The sequence below is a fragment of the Bos taurus genome, chromosome 14, assembly GCF_002263795.3.
Source record: "Bos taurus isolate L1 Dominette 01449 registration number 42190680 breed Hereford chromosome 14, ARS-UCD2.0, whole genome shotgun sequence".
Lineage (NCBI taxonomy): Eukaryota > Metazoa > Chordata > Mammalia > Artiodactyla > Bovidae > Bos > Bos taurus.
The window spans coordinates 4,527,037-4,551,914 of NC_037341.1; the positions used below are offsets into that span (position 1 = coordinate 4,527,037).

Sequence of the window (24,878 nt, forward strand, 5' to 3'; positions counted from 1 at the left end):
ACCCATAGGCCCGAATAAGACGAAACAGAAACTTAGCATATCTCACTCCTCATGTAAAAATGACCTCAAAGTGGATCATAGACCTCAATGAAAAATAGAAAGCTTTTAGGAAAACAAAATAGAGGAGTTTTGGAATCTAGAACTAAGCAGGGTTTTTAAACCTGACACAAAACACATTACCCATAAAAAATGGTGAATTCAGCTTCCTCGAGATTAAAAACCATTGTTTTTTAAATGTGCTGTAGAGAGGAATAACAGATGAACTACAGTGAGAAGTTTGTGAGGCAAAAGAATATCCAGAAAACCCACCACCATGTCTTTCCTTGGACCTTGAGGTCCCTAGACGGTTTGCTTTCTTCTTCACCTTTGAGAACCTCCTTTTGTTTCTTTTTCTGTACACTGTGTAGAACTTTTGGCTACGGTTAGTGAGAATAGGGAAAAATATGTCTACTCCATATTTCCTGGAAGCAGAAGTTATGACAGATCTTTTTCTTTCTTTCTTTTGGGGCTACCCTGGTGGCTCAGGGGGTAAAGAATCTGCCTGCAATGCAGGAGACCTCATTTTACAGATACAAACAGCTCAGAGAAGGCGTGTGATGTCCTCAGAGTCATCCAGCTCTCAAGTGACATCACCCAAGCCGCACGAGTGCAGTGCCTGTGTTCTCTGCTCTCGGTCTCCTTGGATCACCGTATACCCATGAACGCATCAACAGGGACCTTCTCTGACTGTATTTACATGCAACGGACTCAGTCGCAGAATAGCTCCCAGCTGTGAGTTCAGTGAGCCATGAGAAACTGATGCGTGTTCATAGTCTATTTTACTTCTATTTCAGTTTGCTTCATTCAAAGTCTTTTACCCAATGGGTTTGAAAACAGTGGAAGGGGAGGACAATGATAGGCCAGACGTGTTCTTGCAAATGAAAGGATCGTTAATTGCGAGGTGCAGAACTTCCAAACATGCTTCAGCACATGTGGCAGAAGAGGACAAATAAGAGTCTCCCGACAGCATGGGAACCTGCTCGACATTCTGCAATGACCGAATCTAGAAATGGGGGTGACGTGATAAAACCCAGAGCGTAGAAATACACTGGTGACATTGTTCGCTGATACCCCCAGGACTGGCAGCTCAGCTGCTGTGTTTCTAAAGGAAATATTTGTGTTGCAATGTGATAGCAGTTCAGTTCGTGTATGGATTGTCCATCACACACTCAAATCCTATTTTCTGTAAAATGGACTTTTTCACCTAAAGACAAGCCATCTCTCATAACGTACCTGTGGCATATGACTTATCGCTCCCTTGTTCCTATTTCTATTACCACAACCTTTTCTGTGTCTCATAGGATCCTCAGATGTACTCAACTTCCTGTCTCCATCTTGGCCCATCTCATCCCTCCCTGACAGTGCTGGCAAAATAAATCCCTCTCTGATGCTAGACGATCATGCATGCCATCCAGAAACTAGCCTGTTGCCTACAGTCTTTAGGATTAAGTCTAGGTGTTTTTAGAAGCAGGCAATAATAAGTCCGATATTCAGCAGCCTGTCCTCTGTTCTTTTCTTAGGTATTATCAGATCCGAGTGACCTTGAAGGTGTCCTCAAGGATCCCCCACAGACTGAGCGCCTCCATCGTTGGGCAGACAGGTGAGCAGGAGGATAACAGTGGGGCACTTGCTGCCCACTGGTAAGCCTTCATTTATCACTGTAAACCAGGGCTTAGCAGGGCACATAGAGGCACTCAGTGAACCGTTGTTGATTGTTGAATAAGTGGATTTTGGAAACGTAGACCCACTGTTGCTTTGGCCCTGTGTTATTGCAAAGGGGACCTGACTAAAAGAAAACAAAAAAACAAAAAACTCTCCTAGGAGCGGCTGGTATCTGAGGATAATCCTGGCTGTGAATGCAGGCTCAGCTGCTCAGGTGTGTCTGACTCTTTATGACTCCATGGACTGTAGCCTGCCAGGCTCCTCTGTCCATGGAATGTTCTGAGCAAGAATACTGGAGTGGGTTACCATTTCCTCCTCCAGGGGATCTTCCTGACCCAGGGATCGAACCTGAGTCTCTTGGGTCTCCTGCATTGGCAGATCGACTCTTTACCACTGAGATACCTGGGAAGCCCCAAACCTGGCTGTAGAGGTTGGCTAAAATCAAATCAGGGAGGAAGAGGATGGGAAATGGCATCTAGCTGGTAGGTAAGAAGCCTGCTGTCAAAGAGGAGTTAATAATCAGCTCGGTGTATGGGACTGAGTCAGTAGGCAGGTGTGGTAGCACTTTCTGTGCACAATAAGAAGTCAAAGGCAATCCTCCTTGGGAAGAAGGATTGCCAAGGACAATCCAGGTTCTAACCTTGGAGCATTAGTTAGGTATCCCAGGCGATCAGCAAGTTCAATGTGATAGCATTGAGTCAGAAATACAGAACTTATTACATAAAAAGTAAAGCTAGACATCAAGATTATATTCTGGCAGAAGTATTTGCATTAGTAAGTTTGGGAGAATGTATATATAGATCAACCAGACCTTAAGAAGGAGGAGACATACTTTGGAATGGAAGAGAGAGAAGGTAAGGAGACAAAAAGACAGAACAGTATAAAAGCTGCTTGACTTTCACTCTACAAGGTAGCCAAGAATATTGTAGAAATCAAATTTAGTAAGTTCAAGAGTTCTGGTCATTCATAGCTACATTTCCAAAAATTAATTTTGGGTTGCCTTGGCAATTATATTACCCCGTTGTTGGCAGTGATATTATGGCGAGTAGAGTTGTAGCAGTTGAATGACTGCAAAGTTAGGGTAGATGTGGTGGTCTGTTTAGCTCCTCCTTGGGGGAGGTGTGGGAGATGCAGGGTAAAGGGAGCTTACGTGGACCATGCAAGGGACAAGCCAGGGAGGCCAATAGTTTACAGGCAACAGGCTGGCTGGGGCCTATGATTCAGAAAGAGAAAGACCCTGGAGACCGCTAGCTTCTCCCCTGACTCTGCATAGAGTTAAGCAGTAAGTAGTAGTCAAACCCCCACATTTCCAAGGAGGTCCTTCTCCTCCACTCTTCACTCCTCCTTTCTCCAGGGAATGTCAGGCATCCGAGACTGGAGGTCACCCCCTCGCCTATGTCCTGTGCTCATTCAGGTGCCTGTGGGTTCCCCCTGTGCTGCCAGCTGTATTATGCCTCCTCCCACCGCAGCTTCTGCCAGAAGAAGGTTCGTGGAGTTGACTGAGGAAGTAGGACGCTTGAACCCTGATGCTGCATGAACTAGTCATGTGATCCCAGGCCTTGACAATTTGAGCTTCACTTCCTCACCTGAAACATGAGGATAAATATCCGTCCTCTGTAGGGCTTTGTCTTACACATTATATGTCTGTTTTTGCTTGTTTGGGGCCTGTCTTTTCTTCTTGGTGAGCCTGGCCAGAGGATTGTGCATTTTGTTTACCCTTTCAAAGAACCAGATCTTGGTCTTACTGATTTTTTAAAAATCTCAATTTTATTTATTTCCTCTCTGATCTTTATTATCTACTTTCTTCTGCTAACTTTTGGTTTTCTTCGTTCTTCTTTTTCTAATTCTTTTAGGTGGTGGGTTAGGTTGTTTGAGATCTTTCTTCTTTCTTAAATAAGGCCTATATTGCTGTGAATGTCCCTCTAAGAACTGCTTTTGCTGCATCCCATCGATTTTGTATGGTTGTGTATCTTAGAGATTATAAATGTAAAGGGCACTTTACATGTTATAGAGGTTATTAAAGGAAACGTCCCAGGTCAGAAACAGAACCTTTTTCAAAAATTTTTAAAATTATTTTTAAATTTTTTTGGAAAATTATTATTAATTGCAGGATAATTGCTTTAAAATAGAAATAGGAAAAACTCATTGTGTCTAGTGAGGCAGAATTCAGGAGTGGTACAGGCCGCACATTCCAAAATTTCCAGGTTCAATTCCTGCTTCTGACACTTCTCAGCCTTCTGGATTTAGAAAAGTTATTTCACCTGTATGATTTCTTGGATTCTTCATCTATAAAGTTGGGCTGGTAGAAGGTCCCTACCTCATAGGTTTGTGTTCAGGTTTGAATGAATTATACAAGGAAATGACTAGAATGGTCCTGACCCATAGTAAGCTCACAGTGATCACCAGCAAGAGTCAGTGACGCTCTTACACGTTCAGCAGTTGTTTAGTTAGTAGCATCTGCCCCAAGTTGGTCTTGTGGAACGCATCCCTGGGGATGAGGAGATGCTTTCCTGCTCTGGAAGCACCCAGTCTTCATGGGGAGACAGAAGTGTCCCAGTAATTAATACAGTAGAGGTGGAGGCTGAGATGAGATTTTTGTCTCCCAAGGCACAGCCAGATGACACAAAAGCACTGCTACTGCTGCTGCTGTGTCTCTTCAGTCGTGTCCGACTCTGTGCGACCCCATAGACGGCAGCCCACCAGGCTCCCCCATCCCTGGGATTCTCCAGGCAAGAACACTGGAGTGGGTTGCCATGTCCTTCTCCAGTGCATGAAAGTAAAAAGTGAAAGTGAAGTCGCTCAGTCGTGTCCGACTCTTAGCGACCCCATAGACGGCAGCCCACCAGGTTCCTCCGTCCATGGGATTCTCCAGGCAAGAGTACTGGAAACTAAAGCACTAGGAAGCCATAAACCCAGTGCTGTTCACACGGAGAATGTTGCCGCATAAATTAAGGGGCAGAATTATGCAGTCTTGTTCTCTTTGAAAATATGTTCCTTCTCTGGTAGCCATATGATATGAAATGTGCTTTAATTACACAGGTTTAGATTTAGATTCTGCTTCTCTGGATGGGACTTACTTTCTCATTGGGTTTTCCAAGGTCGGTGTTTATGATTTCATTTTGTGAATAAGAAAAAATAGTAACTTCCCCTGGGAAATGTAGTCATAATTGATATACTCCAATGTTTCTTTTCTCAATACTTTTTAAAAAGGTGACTTGGGAAAAATTGCTCAGGTAAATGGATGGCTCCTTCTTGTCTGAGTTAGCAACATATCTTGTGGAATAGACTAGAACAGTCTCTGAGCTTGCACCAGGTAAGAGTTATCCTCCCCAGGCCTTGTAGAAAGACCCCCGCATTACAGTAGGGACATGTGTGTAAAGAGGTGAATACACCCCCACGGCGACAGTGCATTCCTCTGTTCACGGCACTGGGTGCAGGGCATCAAGGGAGCTTGTTTTCTGTGGATGTGGATGTGTGCATGGTTTGGGCTTAGACGTCAGTACGATTCTAAAGGCCACTGGATCTTGGTCATCACCAAAAATATAAAAGTAAAAATTGTAGGTGATCCTCTAATGTTTCACTGAAGCCAGGATGGCTCTAGCTCTTCCAAAACTTTTCAGATTCCTCCTATAAGCCAAAATCCTAAGCGTTGAGAGATACAGAGATGAATGATGGTGAATAAAAACATGAGGGTTACAGTATTCTAGGAAGAGAAACCAGAAGTAAGAATTTTTTTTTTTAATGTGATTCTGCTTGATTTGAAGGCTTGCATTTTGTGGGTTTCACAGATTTGTTTTCTGAGTTCAGGGTTACAGGTAATTGTCTGTGAATGAATGTTATGTATACTTACCCTTGGCTGTTTCCTTTCACCCAAGTGATGCTATTTAATAGGTTTTGCAACCCTTCCTACCTGGAGATGTTAAAAAACATTATTTTGTCTTAGGGGGATGATCAGTTAAGTCATATATGGGGGAGGGACACTGCTTAAACTTACTGAGGCTGTGTTAAGTGGTTCGGCACAAACAGACATCTGCTAGTCACTGCTCATCAAAGCAAGAGAAAAGGATGAGCAGTAAATTGTGGAAGCGTGAAAAAATTGCCATGATTAGTTTTAGTAATGTTTTGAGAGGTAATTTACATTTTCATTAAGTGAAAGCTTTTAAGAGTTTCACCATGTAAGGGGTGGGGAGAGACATTTATTCTTCAAATGAATCAAACTAATTTCTTTTCAGAGCCCATTAAAGTGCAGCTAAATACCAAATATGCCTGTTTTCATGGACAGTATTAATCAGGTAAAAACGCCCCCGCTCCTAGGCTGCGAGTGCCCTCCTGGGGTTGGAGGAGAGCGCTGCTCAAGAAGGACACGTCTGGAGGAGTCCAGACCTGAAGGATGTTGGCACCTCTGCTCCTCACAAAAGTCATCTCGGAAACTCTGAAGCCAGGGCCCCTCGCCTTGGACTCCCAGTGTAGACCGTGAATCTGCTCTGCCAGCTGGTTCAGTGATCAGCTCCCTGGGGGTCCAAGCCAGAATTGTTGTCCATCTTTGTCCTTGAGATCAAATCTTAAAGTCTGCTCAACCTCCAAGGTCCCTCTTTGGGAAGATTCCTTCAGTCTCTTGTACCCTGGTTCATCCCTCTCTGCTTCGACTTAATGGGCTTCCCAGGTGGCTCAGTGATAAGGAATCCGCCTGTCAGTGTGGGAGGTGCAGGTTTGATCCCTGGGTCAGGGAGACCCCCTGGAGGAGGAAATGGCAACCCCCTCCATTATTCTTGCTTGGAAAATTTAATGCACTGAGGAGCTTGGGCTGCAGTCTACAGGGGTTGCAAACTTGGACACAACTGAGCGACTGAACACACACACACACACACACACACACACACACACACACACACACACACACTGGTTTTTAATGCCTGTCCCTTTCTTCCTCACCTTCCACCCCTCTAGCCCACTCAGCTGGCAGAAAGGATTTGTGTTGGTTCTCTGCAGTGATCCCTGTCCCTGTGAGAATCACTCATTCCCCGTCTGAGCATCCTCACTGCCTGTACACACGTGTGTCCCTCCCCATCTCGTGCAATTCCCCCGCCCCTTTGCTCTGGGGACCTGCATTTGGGACTCTGCATTGGAGGACCCAGCCCCAGGCTCCCGGGAGCACGCTGTCTGGGATCTGAACTTGCCTGGGAGTTTGAAGCCCAGCGTCCCCCATCCCCACCTCTAGCCCTTGCCACGAGCCTGTGATTATCAGTGCACATGTGTGGAGGTGTGCTCCTGTCGGGGGATGGGACAGGCTGAGATGTAGTTCCCTCCCCTGCAGGAGCAGGCTGGCGCTCCCTTCGTGGGGACCTTTGCTGAGATGCGCCTCTGCCTGCCTTCCCCGCTTTCCCTGCCCTGGGTCCCTGCTTCCCCAGTCTCATGGGACACATGTGTGCTAAACCACCTGTGCACAGGTCCTCATCTCTGCATCTGCTCTTCATCATCTGTCCCCTGAAACCACTAGAAGTGGTACAGCTGCTCCTTATTACATGGGAGGCAGGGTGTGGAGTCAGCCAAACCTGCGTTCCCCTGCGTTCCGGGTGACCCTGTGCCAGCAGCCTCTATAGAAATGACCCTGAAGGACCATCTGGGGCATCAGTGAAAGTACTGTGTGGGGGTATTTAATGGACTTCCTGTCGCCTGGGAGCCTGCATGTATACCCACTCATCAGAACATAACGTTCTCGGTCACCTTTGTACCACATTTGTCAGGAGGAGTCCCCTAATCTATCTACCCCACATTTAATGAGCTTCCAGCAGAGGTACTTACAAAGCATCAGACCCTGGTTCCTAGAGCTGGCTGTGTGTAAGGCACAGTTAACACAGAGCTGGATGGCTGAGGCTGCTTTCCTGGAGCTCCAGGACTGGGGTGGGAAACTGAAGGGTGAGTGACAATCACGAATGACAAGGTATGTGTGTGGGGGCTGTGACCTCAAGGCAGCCTCCCTGGGAAGGCTTGACTGCCATCTTCCTGGCCGGTCTTCTGTGAGCACACCTGACTTCCAGGTGTCCTGCCTTCGGTCCAGGTCATCAGTGCAAATCTCTCTGTGTTCAGAAAGTGGGCAGAGTCCCGCCACCAGGTCTGTACAGCCTCAGCTGCCCGGGTGCCTCCCTCCCCGCTGAACAAGGCTCCTGGGCCTCCTGCTGCCCCCCCTACCCCCCGCTCAGGCTGCAGCACCACCAGGGTGCACCCACATCTGGGTGGGCACACCTTGCACCTGGAGAACCATGTTTCAGGGAAACACACCTGGAGAGAAAGGTGAGGGAGAAGGCAGGGCCCTGGAAGCGTAAACCAGAGAAGACACATGCATCAGATACACATGCCTGTTGCTGATGAAAGAGAGAACAGTCTTTATCTCTAGACCCCACACACAGGCTAGAGAAGCAGGCAGCTGCATCCCGCACACCTTGTGTGACCTTGGACTCGGTTCTAACCTTCCTGTGTCTCATTTTCCTTCTCTGTAAAATGGCAATGGTAATAATATTAATAACAGTAACTTCTTCATGGGGTTGTGAGCATTTTAATAGGAATACATATAAGTGCTTAGAGGGGAGCCTGCCATCCTAAACCCTCAGTAAATGCTGGCTATTTTTAGTTTTATTACAAAAGCTGGAATCAGCAGACTTGGGTGAAATTTACACGGACTGAAATGTTAGTCCTGATGGGTTTTATGGTTTATTCAGTACCTGTTTCTCTGCCACCTCCTATGTGTCAGGCACTGTTTCTGGAGCTCTTGAGCCTCCAGATGCCCAGCTTCTGATGTTATTATCTTCAGAAGCAGTGAACGTCTCATCCTTAGAAGCTTCGTGCAGAAGTTTTCACATGGCAGAAGACAGTGGCTAATGAGAAGAACATTGCATGGTAGTGTACCTATATTATATGCAGTCATTCCAGTCTTTTTTATTTTTATTTATTTACTTTAAAAACATTTATTTATTTGGCTGTGCCAGTCTTAGTTACAGCATGTGGGATCTAGTTCCCTGACAAGGGATCAAACCCCATTCCCCTGCATCAGGAGCTCGGAGTGTTAGCCGCTGGGCCACCAGGGAAGTCCCCAGTCTTTTCTAAAATAAAGGGGAATTATTATTATTATCATTATATACTTATAGGAATAAATTAATCCTCAGTATGGAAGTTGATGCTTATGTTTACACACCAGAGTCCTGGTACCATGTTGCTTCTTTATTCAGTTCTGGCTCCCTGGTGCCTGCCGGAGTGCCTGGGACACAGTTGGCATAACAGGTACGCTTATTGTGTTAGTAATAAAGACCAGAGGGCAGAGCTTGGGCTTTAATGAAAGGAACGGGGAGGCTGAATTCCACGCAATTAAAAAAATTATAATAATAAGCTTTTGAAGCCTCAGTGAACAGGTTGTTTTGAAAGGAAGCATTTCAGTGGGAAAGGATACTGTTTTGAGATCTTGATAGTCAAGCAGTTGTTTAAAAAAAAAAGATAGTGAAAGTGAAGTCGCTCAGTTGTGTCTGACTCTGTGACCCCATAGACCGTAGCCTACTAGGCTCCTCTGTTCATGGGATTTTCCAAGCAATAGTACTGGAGTGGATTGCCATTTCCTTCTCCAGGGGATCTTCCTGACCCAGGGATCGAACCCGGTCTCCCGCATTGTAGGCAGACGCTTTACCATTTGAGCCACCAAGGAAGTCCCTCTTCCCCCCAAAAAAGCTGATGATTATTTAGAAAAAGCCCTGAAGTATGCAACAAAGGCTGGATAACTTCTTTCTGACTCAGCCAAGTAGTCACTGAGGGTCTGAGAATGGACCACGGGGTGTGGAATTTGGAGTAACGATGTGAGGGGTCTTCAGGAGCGGATGGCAGGGACTGGGGTTGTTCAGGACCTCTCGAACCATTGCAGTTTCTCCCACTGTGGCCCAGGGACCTCCTCTTACAAGATCCCTCGGGACTCACAAGCAGTCAGTTTCTTGATCCATCCTGCCCCGCCTCCTAAGTCAGACTCTCAGAGTAAGATGAAATGATACGTGGATAAAATGCTGAAGAGGAAATTCACAGGGGGGCACACAAGAGCAGAACCTTAGAATTCCATAATTGCAGCTAAGGAGTTGACGCTAATGATGGATAATTGAATGATTTAGTCTTCTTCCTTTGGTGACTTACAGTTATAAGAAGAGATGCTGAAGTCTTAACACCTTAATGTGAAAGACAGGTCCCTGAGGATGGGCCCAAGCAGCAGAGGGTCTTTATTTCCCGTCTGCTGACAGGTGCACTTTTATCCATTTCCTCTGGAGAACAATGCGATCATGAAATGAAAAGGAATATTTTCTGCTGAGCTGGCTGAGGCTGATAGACAAGTGGGATAATAACTGCCATAAACTGCAGGAAGCCTGCTTCTCTTTGGTCCAAACTCTCCTAAATGTCTACCCTGACTTGGGCATAAGCTCTCTGTTTACCATGATGAATGATTAAGTCTGTCCTATAAATGGGCTTCCTAGATGGCACAGTGGTAAAGAATATGCCTGCCAGTGAAAGAGATGCAGGAGATGAGGGTTGGATCCCTAATTTGGGAAGATTCCCTGAAGGGGGGACGTGGCAACCCACTCCAGTATTCTTGCCTGGAGAATCCCATGGACAGAAGAGCGTGTTAGGATACAGTCCACTGAGTTGCAAAGAGAAGGACAGCCCTGAGCACACACACATGTCTTGTCAATATTCTCACGTGTAGAATGAGGGAGTCTGCAGCCCCGTTTACATATGGATTTCTTTTTAATTCAAGGGAGCACGCAGAGGAAGGGTCAGATGCATCAGAACCTCTGGAATAGAGGGAGGAGAAACATGCTTAAGGGTACAGCTCCTGCTGCTGGAGCTTCTGCACTCTCCATGCAGAGCCCCAGAGCCATTTCGAAATCCCCATCCAGGCTCACTCTAGCCTTTTATAGAGTGCCTTTGATTCATGGTGCTATTTCTGTGCACCCAGTTAAAAAAAAATATCAGGAAAATGTTACTTGAAGCTCCACACAGAGCAAAATTCCTCCACAGGTGCCCAGCCATTTGAATAATATCCATTTGAAAGCAGAGTGAGGTTGTCCTGGAGACGGGTTACTGGATCAGGCTTTCCCACCCATGGGCTCTCCATGTTTCTGTCTAATAAGCCTTTCTTTCCATTACAGCCCCAAATAAGAGGATGGATAGATGTTAGAACTGCTCAGGCAGGAAAATGAACAGAAAATTGCTGTCTTACCTTTTCATATCTGTATGGTATTTGGACAGTTACAGAAACAGGGTTTCCTGTTTTGTCTTGGTAGCTACTTGTGACGATCATAGGAAAGGCTGTGAGGAATGCATGACCTCTGAAGGGCATGGCCTTTTACTCAGAATGTTCCTGAAGGAAAAGCTTGTTTTTCTTTACTCCATAATTATTTTTTTCTGTAATAATACATCCACTTTAAGTAGATGGTGATTTTCTAAAAGACTACTTGGCTTGATCCCAGACACACACATTCTCAGGGAAACTTGGAAATCTAAATGCACAAAGCCATCCAGACTAGAATTTTTTTAAAAATTATTTTCCTGATGTATGGCTAACTTGCAGTTGTTAATTTCTGCTGTTCAGCCAAATGATTCAGTGATACACATGCAGTACATGCATTCTTTTCCACGCTCTTTTCCACTATGGCCTATCGCAGGATGCAGAATAAAGTTCCCTGTGCTGTGCGCTGGGACCTTGCTATTTATGCATCCTGTATATCGTAGTTTTCATCTGCTCATCTCAGACTCCCCACCCATCCCTCCCCCGGGCGCCCACAAATCTGCTCTCCGGGTCTGGGGGTCTGTTTCTGTTTAGCAGTAAGTTCGTTTGTATCACATGTTAGATCCCACATGTAAGTGATGTCGCATGGTGTGTGTCTTCTCCTCCTGACTTTTTTCACTTAAGTGAAGTAATGATAATCTCCAGATCCATCCGTATTGCTGCAAATCAGCCCGAGAATTTTTCCATCCAAGTCCATTGCAGCGATTTCTCTCCATCCCTCTCAGACTCACCTCACTTGCAACCATTGCCAAAGGCCGGCCTGCATCACCTTCACAGAGAAGCCAGGGTAATGTATTTTACAGACAATTCAGACTATCAGGCCCCTACTCACAGTCTGCTTATGATGGCGATGATGATGATGATAATGACCCAGAATGCTTACTGTGTGCTGGGCACGGTTCTGTTCTTTGCATGTATTACATTTTCTCACTTCTCACAACTCTACAGGGTAGGTGTTATTCTTATTGCCACTTTACAGATGAAGATACTGATGGGGACACCTGGGAAGAGGTGGGTTCAGGATCCCAGCCGAGAGATCTTCTGCATCACATTGCTTCTTGCAGACCTGGGAATAAAATACAAAGTCCTTAGCAGGTCCTGGTGGCCCCGTATGGTCTGATCCTTGACTTTGCCCTTAAACTCATCTTTTGCCCTCTTCCCATTGCTCTTACTCTTCCTTAAATATCAAGCTCATTCCCAACTCAGAGCTCTGAACTTTGGGGGTCCCTCCCCCTGGAAGTTGGTCTTTCCTCTCCCAGTCTTATCCTGGTTTGCTTTCTCAATGAATTCAGGTCAGGTCTCTGCTCAAATGTCACCTCCTCAGAGAGGCTTCTTGCTCATTTTTTAAAAAAAAAAAAATAGATTTCCTGTTGTAACTTAATTTCTTATTCTGCTTTATTTTTCTTCAGACTACTTCAACTAGTTTTATTACATATTTATTGTCTGTGTCTCCTCTACAATTTAATAATAATGCTACTTTTCAGTAAATCATCATGGAGTGTTTTCTATGTGCTAGGAAATAGAATGCTTCAAATGTGTTTAGTATTTATGGGAATGGATGTACTTTATTATCACACTTTTCCTTAGTGATAAGTTACATGAATAAGCCCTGTTTTATAGAAGAGGAAATTGGATATGGAGCACCTAAGGACTGGTTCAAGGTCCCCCAGGTAGTGGTTCGTGCAGCAGGATTCAATCCCAGTGAATCGGACTCCAGAGGCTGGTGGGTCCTGTGTGTTGCCTGCTCCACCCGCAGTGCTGATGGCAAGACTTGGGCTGAGTATCCGCTGGAGGAAGATGTCAGCTGTGCTGATGCATGGTCTTGCTACCCAGCTGGTCCAGCAGGATGAAGCAGAACTACTCCTTGGACCACTTTTCCATGCCCACCTCAAGTCCTGTCCCTTGAGATTTTCTCCTCTTCCTCATGTCTCTTGGGTCCCTTCCAAGCTCACAGACCCCATTCTGGTCATGCTCAGTTTTCTTTCCCCGCCTCACCCTTCTCCCAGCCTTGCTCCTTTCACCCTTCAGCCCTCATTACCCCCATAGATGCTGCAGTAGCAAAGTCAGACCTTCAGGGGCTGCCCTGCCAGTGCCCCATGGATGTGCTTTTAGGATGCTGTACGTGCATGCATGCTACATCGCTTCAGTCCTGTCCGACTCTTTGTGGTGCTAAGGACTGTAGCCCACCAGGCTCCTCTGTCCATGGGATTCTCCAGGCAAGAATACTGGAGTAGGTTGCCATGCCCTCCTCCAGGGGGTCTTCCTGACCCAGGGATTGGATTCGCTTCTCTTATGTCACTTGAATTAGACAGGTGGGTTCTTTACCACTAGCACCACCTGAGAAGCGCCACCCAAAATACTGTACATGTCATCTCAATTTTACTCTCTAAATATTTTCAGCGTTTTTAAAAAAGACGCAATAAGCCAAATGTTTGTCATTATTTTAATGAATATTTATGCCTGGAAGACCTATTGAAGAGCATGAAATAGTGGTTACAGTCTATTCGGGTTCAAATCTTGGTTCCTCGTCTTTGAAACAGTGAAACAAGTGCCTGGTGCCTCATTTCCACGTATGAAAACAACAGCAAGACCAGAATGTCTCTCACAGGGTCTGCTTGAAGACTCGGTTAGGTGATGCTCATCCCCTACAAGCAGCAGCAGTGTTCAAGCGTCAGCTCCTTTCCTCCTCCTGTTCTCTCTCCCATATTTCAGCTGTGCGCTCCTGCAGAACTGACTTGGCAGGGACATCCATCTTTCATTTGGCCCGGTATGCACAGATCTGACATGTGACACCATGCGCACAGGCTCCTCCTTGTAGCATCATTGCGAGGGGCAAAGTGATTCAGTGTATCTGCATGAAAGTGAAAGTGAAAGTGAAAGTTGCTCGGTTGTGTCCGGCTCATTGCGACCCCATGGACTAAACAGTCCATGGAATTCTTCAGGCCAGAATACTGGAATGGGTAGCCTTTCCCTTCTCCAGGTGATCTTCCCAACCTAAGGATCAAACCCAGGTCTCCCGCATTGGAGGTGGATTCTTTACCAGCTGAGCCACAGGGGAAGCACAAGAATACTCAAGTGGGTAGCCTATCCCTTCTCCAGCGGATCTTCCCACCCCAGGAATAGAACTGGGGTATCCTGCATTGCAGGTGGGTTCTTTACCAACTGAGCTATCAGGGAAGTGGGTTGGCCTTAACTTCCTGAGGAGGCAGACCTGCCCTGGTCCTCCAGTCCCCAGATGGGGGGTCTACATCATGCTGTTTGAGTAGGTGCTCTATTTTTGGCTGAAAGAAGTTACTCCTCTTTTCTCTCCTCCACTGGAAGTGGTGTAAATAGAGACTGACTTCACAGACATCAGTTCAGTTCAGTTCAGTCGCTCAGTCATGTCTGACTCTTTGCGACCCCATGAACCGCAGCATGCCAGGCCTCCCTGTCCATCACCAACTGCTGGAGTTTACCCAAACTCATGTCCATTAAGTTGGTGATGCCATCCAACCATCTTATCCTCTGTCGTCCCCTTCTTCTCCTGCCCTCAATCTTTCCCAGCATCAGGGTCTTTTCCAATGAGTCAACTCTTCACATGAGGTGGCCAAAGTATTGGAGTTTCAGCTTTAGCATCAGTCCTTCCAATGAACACCCAGGACTGATCTCCTTTAGAATGGACTGGTTGGATCTCCTTGCAGTCCAAGGGACTCTCAAGAGTCTTCTCCAACACCACAGCTCAAAAGCATTAATTCTTTGGTGCTCAGCTTTCTTCACAGTCCAACTCTCACAGGCATAGCTTTCTCCAAACAACTGTATGGATGCTCTCTCCAAAACCCTTTCTTCCCTCTCCACCTGATGCCATATTATTCCCCTAGTCTAACTGAGGAATTTAGATCGGTGGTCTCACCCACTCCGTTTGCGAGCTGTGCTTTTGAGTCTAGCCTTTGACATTGGTTTGCAGGGTGTGTTGTGGTCTCTGTCAAAATTTAATTTTAGTAACCCATAAGATGCCTCTTTTTACCTTTAGACGGTACACTTCCCCCACTCCAGATTAAGTGTGCCATATTCCTTTCGGCTTCTGTTTTTTCAGTATTTATGACATTATAACTGAATGGTCACTTGAGCATTTCTTTTTCCCCGTTACCCTAGTATAAGTCTTAGGAGGACAGAAACTCGCTTACTGACACCACTCACGCACCTGCTATCACACCTTTGTGATCCAGTGCGGGTATGTTGAGTCAGTGGACTGATGGATGGGTGAAAGGATGAGTAGGTGAATGCCAAGAATTCACATCACTTCCAGACCTCATTGAAAGATGCTTTCCCTTTCATCTAAATCCTCTTTGAAAGCTTCACCTGAACACGTTCTCCAGTATTGATTGCCTTGGTTTAAAGCAGTTCAGGTCGATATTATTAAAGTTTAAAACACGATAAAAGTCATGACTCCTGAAAATGAATGTTCTTGTTTATCTTCATTGAAGTCAATGTACTTTGCCTCAGCCTTCTGAAATATGTGCCAATGGATGACCCATATTTTCATGGATTGGTAGCAATGACAGTAATGAATTTCTATTGATTTTGCAACTGAATATACCAGGCACTGTGCTAGGTATTTCATAAATACTATTTTATCAATCCTCATAACAATCTTTGGAGAGAAGTTATCTCTGTTTCCATTTTCAAAGGAGGAAACCATCTCAAAGATTTTATAAATCAGTAGAATCAAGGAGTCAGGCATTTCTGAATCATTGCCACAGTGAGTGTTAATTTTGTTTGAAGTGGATAACTTGACCTCTCTATTTTTATTATTTTTAGTAATGGTAAAAGGAGAAAGAAATTAAAAAAAAATTAAAAAGCCAGTAGGTTTAAGTATTTATACATTTTTTTCAAGCCAAAAATGTATATTTTTTAAATTTCACTTTCAATAAAAGTCAACAAAAGAAGATAGATTTCCTTGGTCTATTTGAGCAAAAAGAACTTATCTTTTGCAGAAGATTTAATGTAGGAGATTATTCAATTAGTCAGTTCTACATCAGCTAATATCACAATATTCAGAGAAATGCCTTGTGTTATGTGAGCTTGTAATCACAGGTTTGACAATGTTTAGGGCGATTAGAGAGCATTTTCTGGGCAAGGAGACGGTGAGCAGAAGTGCGTCTGGTCTCCAGGGAAATGGGTGTGGTCTCCAGGGGGAGTGGGCGTGGTCTCAGGGAAGTGGGCGTGGTCTCCAGGGAAGTAGGTGTGGTCTCAGGGAAGTAGGTGTGGTCTACAGGGAAGGGAAGTGTCATACCAAGGAGAAGGAACGGCAGGGGCAAAGGTGATGTGACAAGGAGGGTGGCATTCAACTGTGGCTGCAGGAAAATGAACTAGGGAGCCTGGAAGGTGATGAGGCTAAACAGAGGCAGGTGGGCTTTGAGGACTATATTAGGGGGAAAAAGCTTTCCCTTTATTCTGGTTTGAAGCAGAGGAGCAGCTTGGTTCTATTTGCATATCGAAAATACACTTCTTTGGAAACATTGTGAAGCTTTGGAACCAGAGACAGGTTGAGCAGACTGAAGGCAATTGAACTGTCCAGGTGTGATGCCAGCTAAGAGTGGGCAGGTTGGTTGGTGGTTAGGATAGAGAGAAGTGAGCATTTAATGAGGATCACACGTGGAAGGCCAGGGAGATGGTGACTGTCAGATTTCTCGTTCACACGACAGGCTGGCTCATAGAGCCATTTACTAAAATAAGGAACGCCGGATGACAAACAGGTAGTTTAACATTTTTTTTTCCCCTCTAGTTGGGGTTTGCAGAATTTACTTTTGGAGAAGGAAATGGCAACGCACTCCAGTACTCTTGCCTGGAAAATCCCATGGACAGAGAAGCCTGGTAGGCTACAGTCCATGGGGTCGCAAAGAGTCAGATATGAATTTACTTTGGAACATGTTAAGTATGTGGTGCCTTTGAAAATCCAAACAGAAGATCACAACTAGATAACCGGCCTTAGAGGTCTTGAACGTTGAGAAGTCTGGGTGATTAATAGATGCATAGATTTCGTTGGCTGGCTATGTGCTACATTTTATGTACAGGACTTAGAGAATGCGTGAAACAGGCAAATGTAGTTCAGTCACAGGGCTTACCTTCTGTTGGAAGAGAAGACAGTCAATATGCCTCCAATGGTACCATAAGCTTTGAGGTAACACCAACTACCATAAGGGAGGTAGGGAGTGATGCTGAGGATGGCAGAGAGGCGGCTGTGATAAGGAGGCAGAGGAAAGTTACCCAAGCATCAAGAGGAAACTGGTGGGACTTGATCTAACCGAGACAATGGGAAGAGAGTATTTTAAGGAAGAAGAGTTGACCAACTTTGCAGAATGCTTCTGAGGATTGAAGTACGATGTGCACTAGAACTTTCCTGAAAATCTTTCAGGCAGGTAGAGCATTCATCACCTTGATAGGAGTTCTTTGGGCGGTGAGAAGGGTCCAGAAACTATATTTGGGGGAGACACTGAAATGTGAGTAAAACGATGAAGAAATGGAGACAGTCAGTAGGGGCATTCTTTGGGTAAGTGTCACTGCCGCGGCATGGAGGCAGACAGAGAGGTTGCCAGAAGGGCTGTGAGTTTGGGCTATTTGTATTTTATTTCTAAAGAGAGAAAGTTGACTTCATTTCAAAGCCATTGGGAAGGATCTAGTCTGGGAGAAGTTAAACCCGTAAAATAAAGTAGGGAAAGTCATTGAAATTCTCTAGTCATTAAAGGTTTACTTTTCTCAGTCCCAGTCCAGTGGCTGCTGAGATGAACTACAGGATGACTGAATCCCAAGAAATGCATGCAGACATGTAAATAAACAGTTAGGAGCTAATGTGTGATCATGGGGCTTCTCAGGTGGCACTAGTGGTAAAGAACCCATCTGCCAATGCAGGAGACATAAGAAACGCAGGTTTGATCCCTGGGTTGGGAAGATCCCCTGGAGGAGGGCATGGCAACATGCTCCAGTATTCTTGCCTGGAGAAAACCCATGGACAGAGGAGCCTAGTGGGCTACAGTCCATAGGGTCCCAAAGAGTCGGACAGGACTGATGTAACTGAGCATTTGTGATCATTGGACATGTGCTGCTATGGTGGCCCAGCCTTGGGGGAGGACGTCCAGCAGTGAGCTGCCCCCGCCCCCACATCCTGACCCCAGCTCATGCCAGTTAGGTGATTGTGGTCGTGGCACACATCAGTGGATTTGCGCTATCCTCTCTTCACCAGGGTGGAGATGTTGAGAAAAATGAGCCTGAGAGAAGAGGCCATCTGGTAATTGAATCTAAAGCTTCAATAATTGATTCTGAGGCTCTAGGCCTAGGCGTGCATTGATTTTGGAGCCAACTGGCTAAGCGTTGGCTGACACCCAGCCAGGTGCTGCTGGTCACCTGGATGCTCTTTATAGAATTTTGGATGCTGTTTTGGATGCCGTTTATAGAATTTGCTCAGACACAAAGGCACTAAAGCATCCTTGGAAATAGTCCTTTGGTGCCCCACTGAGCATCGAGGGAGGGCACTGTGGGACGGGAGGAAGGCCCTGGACTTGGAGGTTGAATTCTGGGTCCTGATACTAGTTCTGCCCTTGGGCTGGGTCTGCCATCTTCTTGAGCCTCCCGGTTCCTTTCTGAAATGGATTTACAGAACTATGTTATTTTCTCTTTGCTCTTAGTCCCCGTATTTGTGTGTAGATTCTCGTCTGTGAAATGGGTTTATAGAGCTATGTGCTTTCCTTTTAGCTGTTAGTCCCCACATTGATGTGTGGATTCTCGGACTTAGGATAGTGGCTCAGACGAAAAAAGAAAAATTTGCCTTCCTCAGTGAGGACTCAGTCTATCTTTGGGGGTAGCCAGGCAAATGCTCTACCTGCATGTGGGTGAGGATGAGGCGGTGCCAAGTTGAATGAAACAGAAGGTGGGATATGCACAACAAAGGTGTGAATGTGGAAGGATAAAGTGTCTTGTTAATACAAATAATGACACCAGTCACCGTCTTATTTAACTTTCACCATAACGCTTTAGAAGAAGAGATTTTCATGGTTAGTTTATACATGAAGAACATTAGGCTTAAAAAGCAAAAATAATTTGCAGGTGGGTATATAATCAGAAAAACGGAAAAATGCTGATTTGGAAAGATGCCTGCATACCTGTGTTCATAGCAGTACTATTTACAACAGCCAAGAAATGGAAGCAACCTAAGTATTCCTCAGCAAATGAATGGATGAAGAAAAAAAAATATGTATATATAGAGTGATAATGGAATATTATTCAGCCATAAAAAAGAATGAAATTCTGCCATTAGCAGCAATGTGGATGGACCCAGGGAATATTGTCCTTCATAAAATTTGTCAGACAGACAAAAACAAATACTGTATGATATGACTTAGACGTGGAGTCTAAAATAATGATACAAACAAATAAGCAGAAACAGACTCACATTTAGAAGACAGAGGGAAGAGGGAAGGGAGGACGGACAAGATACGGGTTTGCAATTAACATACATAGGCTACTGTGTATAAAATAAATAAGAAACATATAGTATAGCACAAGGAATTATACCCACTGTCTTGTAATAACCTATAATGCAGTATATACTATACACTACTGGAGGAGGAAGTAGCAACCCACTCTAGTATTCTTGCCTGGGAAATCCCATGGACAGAGAAGCCTGGCAAGCTATAGTCCATGGGGTCGCAAAGAGTTGGACACAACTTCATAGCTAAACACACAACAGCTATATGCTATAATTCAGTACATTTTTTAAAAGAATTTTTTTTTTAAAGGCAAGTGAATGGAGAGTGTGAACGTGAATGCAGATCTGATGTCAGAGCCTGGGCTGCTTGTAACTACACTGAAAGTGAAAATCTCCATGAAGAGGTGACATTTGCGAAGAGACACAGGGTTTTGAGATGAGACCCAGGCTATCAATTCACTTAAAAGAGAGTAGTTTTGTGCCTTTTATGCCATGCTCCTTCCTAGAGGCCTGGCGCCTGGGGTATCTAGTGATGGAGATGTTTTGAGCCGGAGAGAGGAGAGCTGGCCCTGGGGTCATTCCCAGTCACACAGACTCGGCTTCTATGTCCTCACGCAATCGAGGGCTCTTGGTGCCAATGCACAGCTGAAAGAAAAGATGCTGATGAACAGAAGCTGCAAGACCATCTATGTCCTAGAGGACAGGCTCTCAGGTGTCTCTGGGCTGACACTGAGTTTAGAAGGAAAAGGACTGAGGCAACAACAGCCTGAGAAATCAAGAAGGAAAATGCCTCTAGCTGCAGGGCCTGGTCTCAAGAGGAAGGCTGGGCTGACCCCCCCACACGGTATGGAGATGCCGTGCTCATGTTAACCAGGGGATGTGTTCAGCTAATGCATCTGGTAGGAGCAGTTGTCAGAGCAGCCACTGCCCTCCAATTTCTAAGCTGCCCCTTCCCTGGCCGGTTAGCCTGGCCCCTCGCCCAGACCCTGGCATCCCTGTAGTCCATGGCCCATGAATAAAGGCTTTGTGCCTGGCACAGCAGATGGCCTGCAGGACACTGCTCCTCACTGTGCCTGGAGTGCATTCTGATCAGTTGGTACCTGTCCAACGGACAGGGTCCATGCCCTAATGCACAGGAGGCAGGAGTCTAAGCAAGGAGGGTGAGGCATCGGAGGAGAGTCCAGGTGAGAATGGCCTTGACTGGGGGGTTCAGATCAGTTCAGTCTCTCAGTTGTATCTGACTCTTTGTGATCCCATGGACTGCAGCACGCCAGGCTTTCCTGTCTATCACCAGCTCCCGGAGCTTGCTCAAACTCATGTCCATCAAGTCAGTGATGCCATCCAACCATCTCATCCTCTGTCACCCCCTTCTCCTTTTGCCTTCAATCTTTGCCAGCATAAAGGTCTTTTCCAGTGAGTAAGTTTTTCTCATCAGGTGGCCAAAGGATTGGAGTTTCAGTTTCAGCATCAGTCCTTCCAATGAATATTCAGGACTGATTTCCTTTAGGGTGGACTGTTTGGATCTCCTTGCAGTCCAAGAGTCTTCCCCAACACCACAGTTCAAAAGCATCAATTCTTTGGCACTCAGCTTTCTTTATAGTCCAGCTCTCACATCCTTACATGACTTGGGGGTAGCTCCACTCATTCACAACTTAGGCGGGGGACTGTGGTGGGGTCAACCCTTGGAGAGAGTTGAGGCCTGAGGCTTCAGAGAGCTTGCTGGACTGGTCAGTCTTGGCTCAGCCATAGCCCTGGAGCTGGTCTTTTGGAGGGAACTTCAATGTCTATGGAAAAGAAAGGCGGAGTGACCACCCATTCTTATCTACTGAGCAGTGCCTCCAGGGACGCCCTGATATTTTCCTAGTAAATCTCAACTGCCCCTTCCATCCATGGTCTCCCATCAAGGACCAGGTCACCTTGGGCTGGAGAAGGGCTCTGCGCTCCCTGGAACACGCCAGGACCATGGCTGGGCAGGGACGCTGCAGCTCTTACAAATATTTGATTAGCTGCAATTGTGCTATACTTAGTTCTCCTTGCGAAGCATATGGCTGAGACAGATGGCTCGGTCAAGACTGAAGCACATAAACAGGGTTCTTTGCCTCCCATTTGCTGGGTCTCCTGATGACTTTCTACCAGTATGGGATTCAGAGTTAGAAGAGGGAGCTTTGCTTCTACTCTTCTCAGAAAACCCCAGGCTGTATGTTTCAGGCAGACTTAGTGCCGGCTGTTTGTAAGGGAGCAGGGTAGGTGTGGGTGACAGGTCATCATGAGGACAGAGCAGGAAACAGAGCCAGCTTCTGGGACCCAGCTGCTGGAGCCCAGATCTAGTTCATGTCCACAAATGTTTATGAAACACGGCTGCCAAGTTCTCAGGAATTGGATCCCTCGGCCTTGGTCAGTCATGTGTTTTATAAATATTTGCCCAACTTGGACACCAGGAAAAGAGTTGCTTCTGTGCTGCGTAAACCCTTACCTGGACTGCAAGCCTCCAAAGTGTTCACTTAAGGCCGGTTCCACCATAGTAAATAATTTAGATTTTATTTCAAGTGCGATGGGGGTTGATGAAGTCTGGTTGAGATTTTACAGTAATCAACTGAAGAGTAGTAATAGTAGAAGTAGAAATAAAGTTTTCCATGTTGTCTATTGAGAAAAAATTATGAAGTGACCCAGAATGGGTTCATCAGAACCACATTTTGAATGCAAACTCGCAGGATTTGTGCAAGATTGGATACAAGGCTGAGGGAGGCAGAGGAATCGATGAAGAGTAGGAAGTGTGTTACTCTTTGTGGTTAAGTTTTTGGGTAAGGGACACATGCGGGAAACACAACCAACTGAAGGCTCTGTATTGGATTATGTAAGTTTATGGTGTGGATTTGACACCAGCGGAATAATGTCAAGTGAGCAAGGGATCAGGTCTGCTCGAGAGAGCAATGGAGCCGGAGTCAGACATTTGAGGGCCCTGAGCTTGTAGGTGGCATATTGTTTTGTCTTGGATTGTTTAATCGCTGAGTCGTGTCTGACTCTTTGGAGACCCATGGACTGCAGCACACCGGCTCCTCTGTCCTCCACCATCTCCTGGAGTTGTCTCAAACTAAGTCCATTGGGTCAGTGATGCTATCTTACCATCTCATCCTCTGCCATCCACTTCTTTTGCCCTCAGTCTTTTCCAGCATCAGGGTCTTTTCCAATGAGTGCCATATAAAATCTTGGAAACAGTGAGACCTGGAGGGAGGTTACAACCCAGAGACAGGAGGGGCAGGAGAAGCAGGAGATTCCTAGGGGGAGTTGGGGGATGAGAGGGAAAGCATGAACTTAGCTACTTTCAGTCAGCAGGCAAGTGGGGTGAAATAAGGAGTCTTCATCTGTCCACCCTGTTGAGTCAGATCTTTATTATCATCTTTTGTCTGTGAAGGAACTAAGGCTGGGAGAGCTAACATCTCACCGAAGGACTCCCAGCAAGTCAACAGGGAGATCCCCGATGCTCTGTCTTTCCAGGCAGCACCCACTGCCCTGGTCCAAGCCCACTCTCTTCCCAGCATCAAGAAACAGTTGAGGGGACTTCCCTGATGGTCCGGTGGTTAAGACTCCATGTCTCCAATGCGGGGGACATGGGTTTGATCCCTGGTCAGGAAGCTAAGATCTCATGAGCCTCACAGCCAAAAAAAGACAAGAACAGTTCAGATATTATGAAATGCAATGAGACATTTGTCCATCTGATCATAATAAAGATCCAAACGAAAAAGAAACAATTAGGGGTCTCCCTCCCACTACCCCAAGAGTTCTGCTAGAAGCTGCTGGAATTCCTTTCTGGATAATGTTTTATCATTGTATCAGCAATACCCTCCTCCCCCATCCAGTGGTGTATTCACTGCCATCTCTCCCATGGTGGCTTAGTCGCTCAGTCGTGTCTGACCCTTGTGACCCCATGGACTGTGGCCCACAAGGCTCCTCTGTCCTTAGGATTCTTCAGGCAAGAATACTGGAGGGGGTTGCCATTTCCTTCTCCAGGGGATCTTCCCAACCCAGGGATCAAACCCAGGTCTCCTGCACTGCAGAATCTTTACCGACTGAGTTACCAGCGAAGCTCTGCCTTCTCTACGAGTGCCTGTTAACATGACTCTCTGCACAGTAATCTGGGTATTCAACCCTCCCTACCCTTGAGCACCCATCCCCCATCACAGGGGGAGGAAACCCAGTTGCAGACCAGGTACACTCCTGTTAACAGGTGTGTGAGGTACACGTGACAGTGGTCTGAGAAAATCCGCATCTTGGAACTCTTTCCATTTCTTGTCTTTACAAAAGTGAGAGGGACAAGGCCATGGACTGGGCTCTAATTAGAATACAAATGGAAACATCTGAGACTGCAGAGGGTTAGGACGGATCAGAAGGAAGCCCAGCAGGGAAACCACTGGGTGATTGGAGTGTGTTAGAGGTGACCCGCTGGTCTTTTACTTCTGAAATTACATAGCAACACACGTTATTGGCTAATAAAGTGTTATCAAGTGCTGGCCTTTCTGGGCTCATTCTAATAGGTAGGTGACAAGGGTTTATAATTAAGTCATTAAGCCCACTCAGTGTTGATGGGAGGATGCTCATGGCTAAATTACATCAGCAGCCCTTGTTCATTTTCAGCAATTTAAGCGTATTGTTTTTTTCCTGTATTCTTTGGTTTGGTCGCTCTCCTTCTGCAGGGATGGATTTCTGCCAGGCCACAATCTCTGCTTTGAAACTTGAGTTTTCTTGCAGACTAAGATTGGAGTCAAGTGTTCTGGGAACTGAGCTACACTCAATGTAGGGAACCTTCCAAAAGCCATCCCTCTTCATCCCCGCCCTCATTAATAACTAATTGATTGATGGACTCGGTGAATATTTGTTTGGATATAACACTCAAGCCCTGCTGTTCCATCATGCTAGGACTTCAGTTCTTTTTCTGCAAAACAGAAGTGGGTAACGAGTTGGGATTTTGTGATGGAGTAACATAAGTGTGATGAGAGAAAAAAGAAGTTGGAAAATATTGCGTTAAACATTGCAGACCATTCCTTACTGTTGGTGTACCATGATCAGTAACTGGAATTATGTCTAGCATTGCCTGTGGGGTCGTTTAGTTACATAGTTAATGAGTAAATAAGCTCAGAAATGAAAGCATGAAAAGAAACACACGATTTGGAGTCGCCATGACATTTGCTGCTGAGGATGTGAGGGCAGGAGGAGAAGGGGCTGACAGAGGATGAGATGGTTGGATGGCATCATCTCCTCAATGGACATGAGTCTGAGCAAACTCTGTGTGTGTGAGTTGCTCAGTCGTGTCTGACTGTTTGCAAACCCATGGACTGTAGCCCACCAGGCTCCTCTGTCCATGGGATTTTCTAAGCAAAACTACTGAACTGTGTTGCCATTTCCTTC

The 24,878-nt window shown here is 45.8% G+C and overlaps 1 protein-coding gene across 5 annotated transcripts in view; it reads left to right on the forward strand.

The window, feature by feature from the left end:
• Positions 1 to 24,878, forward strand: part of FAM135B (family with sequence similarity 135 member B) — a 264,276-nt gene that overhangs the window by 139,439 nt on the left and 99,959 nt on the right. For all 5 annotated transcript variants that reach the window (XM_059874287.1, XM_059874288.1, XM_059874289.1 and 2 more), the window contains exon 3: positions 1,560 to 1,639. In XM_059874287.1, coding sequence (XP_059730270.1) covers positions 1,560 to 1,639 — 80 coding nt within the window. The remainder of the gene's footprint in view (positions 1 to 1,559; positions 1,640 to 24,878) is intronic.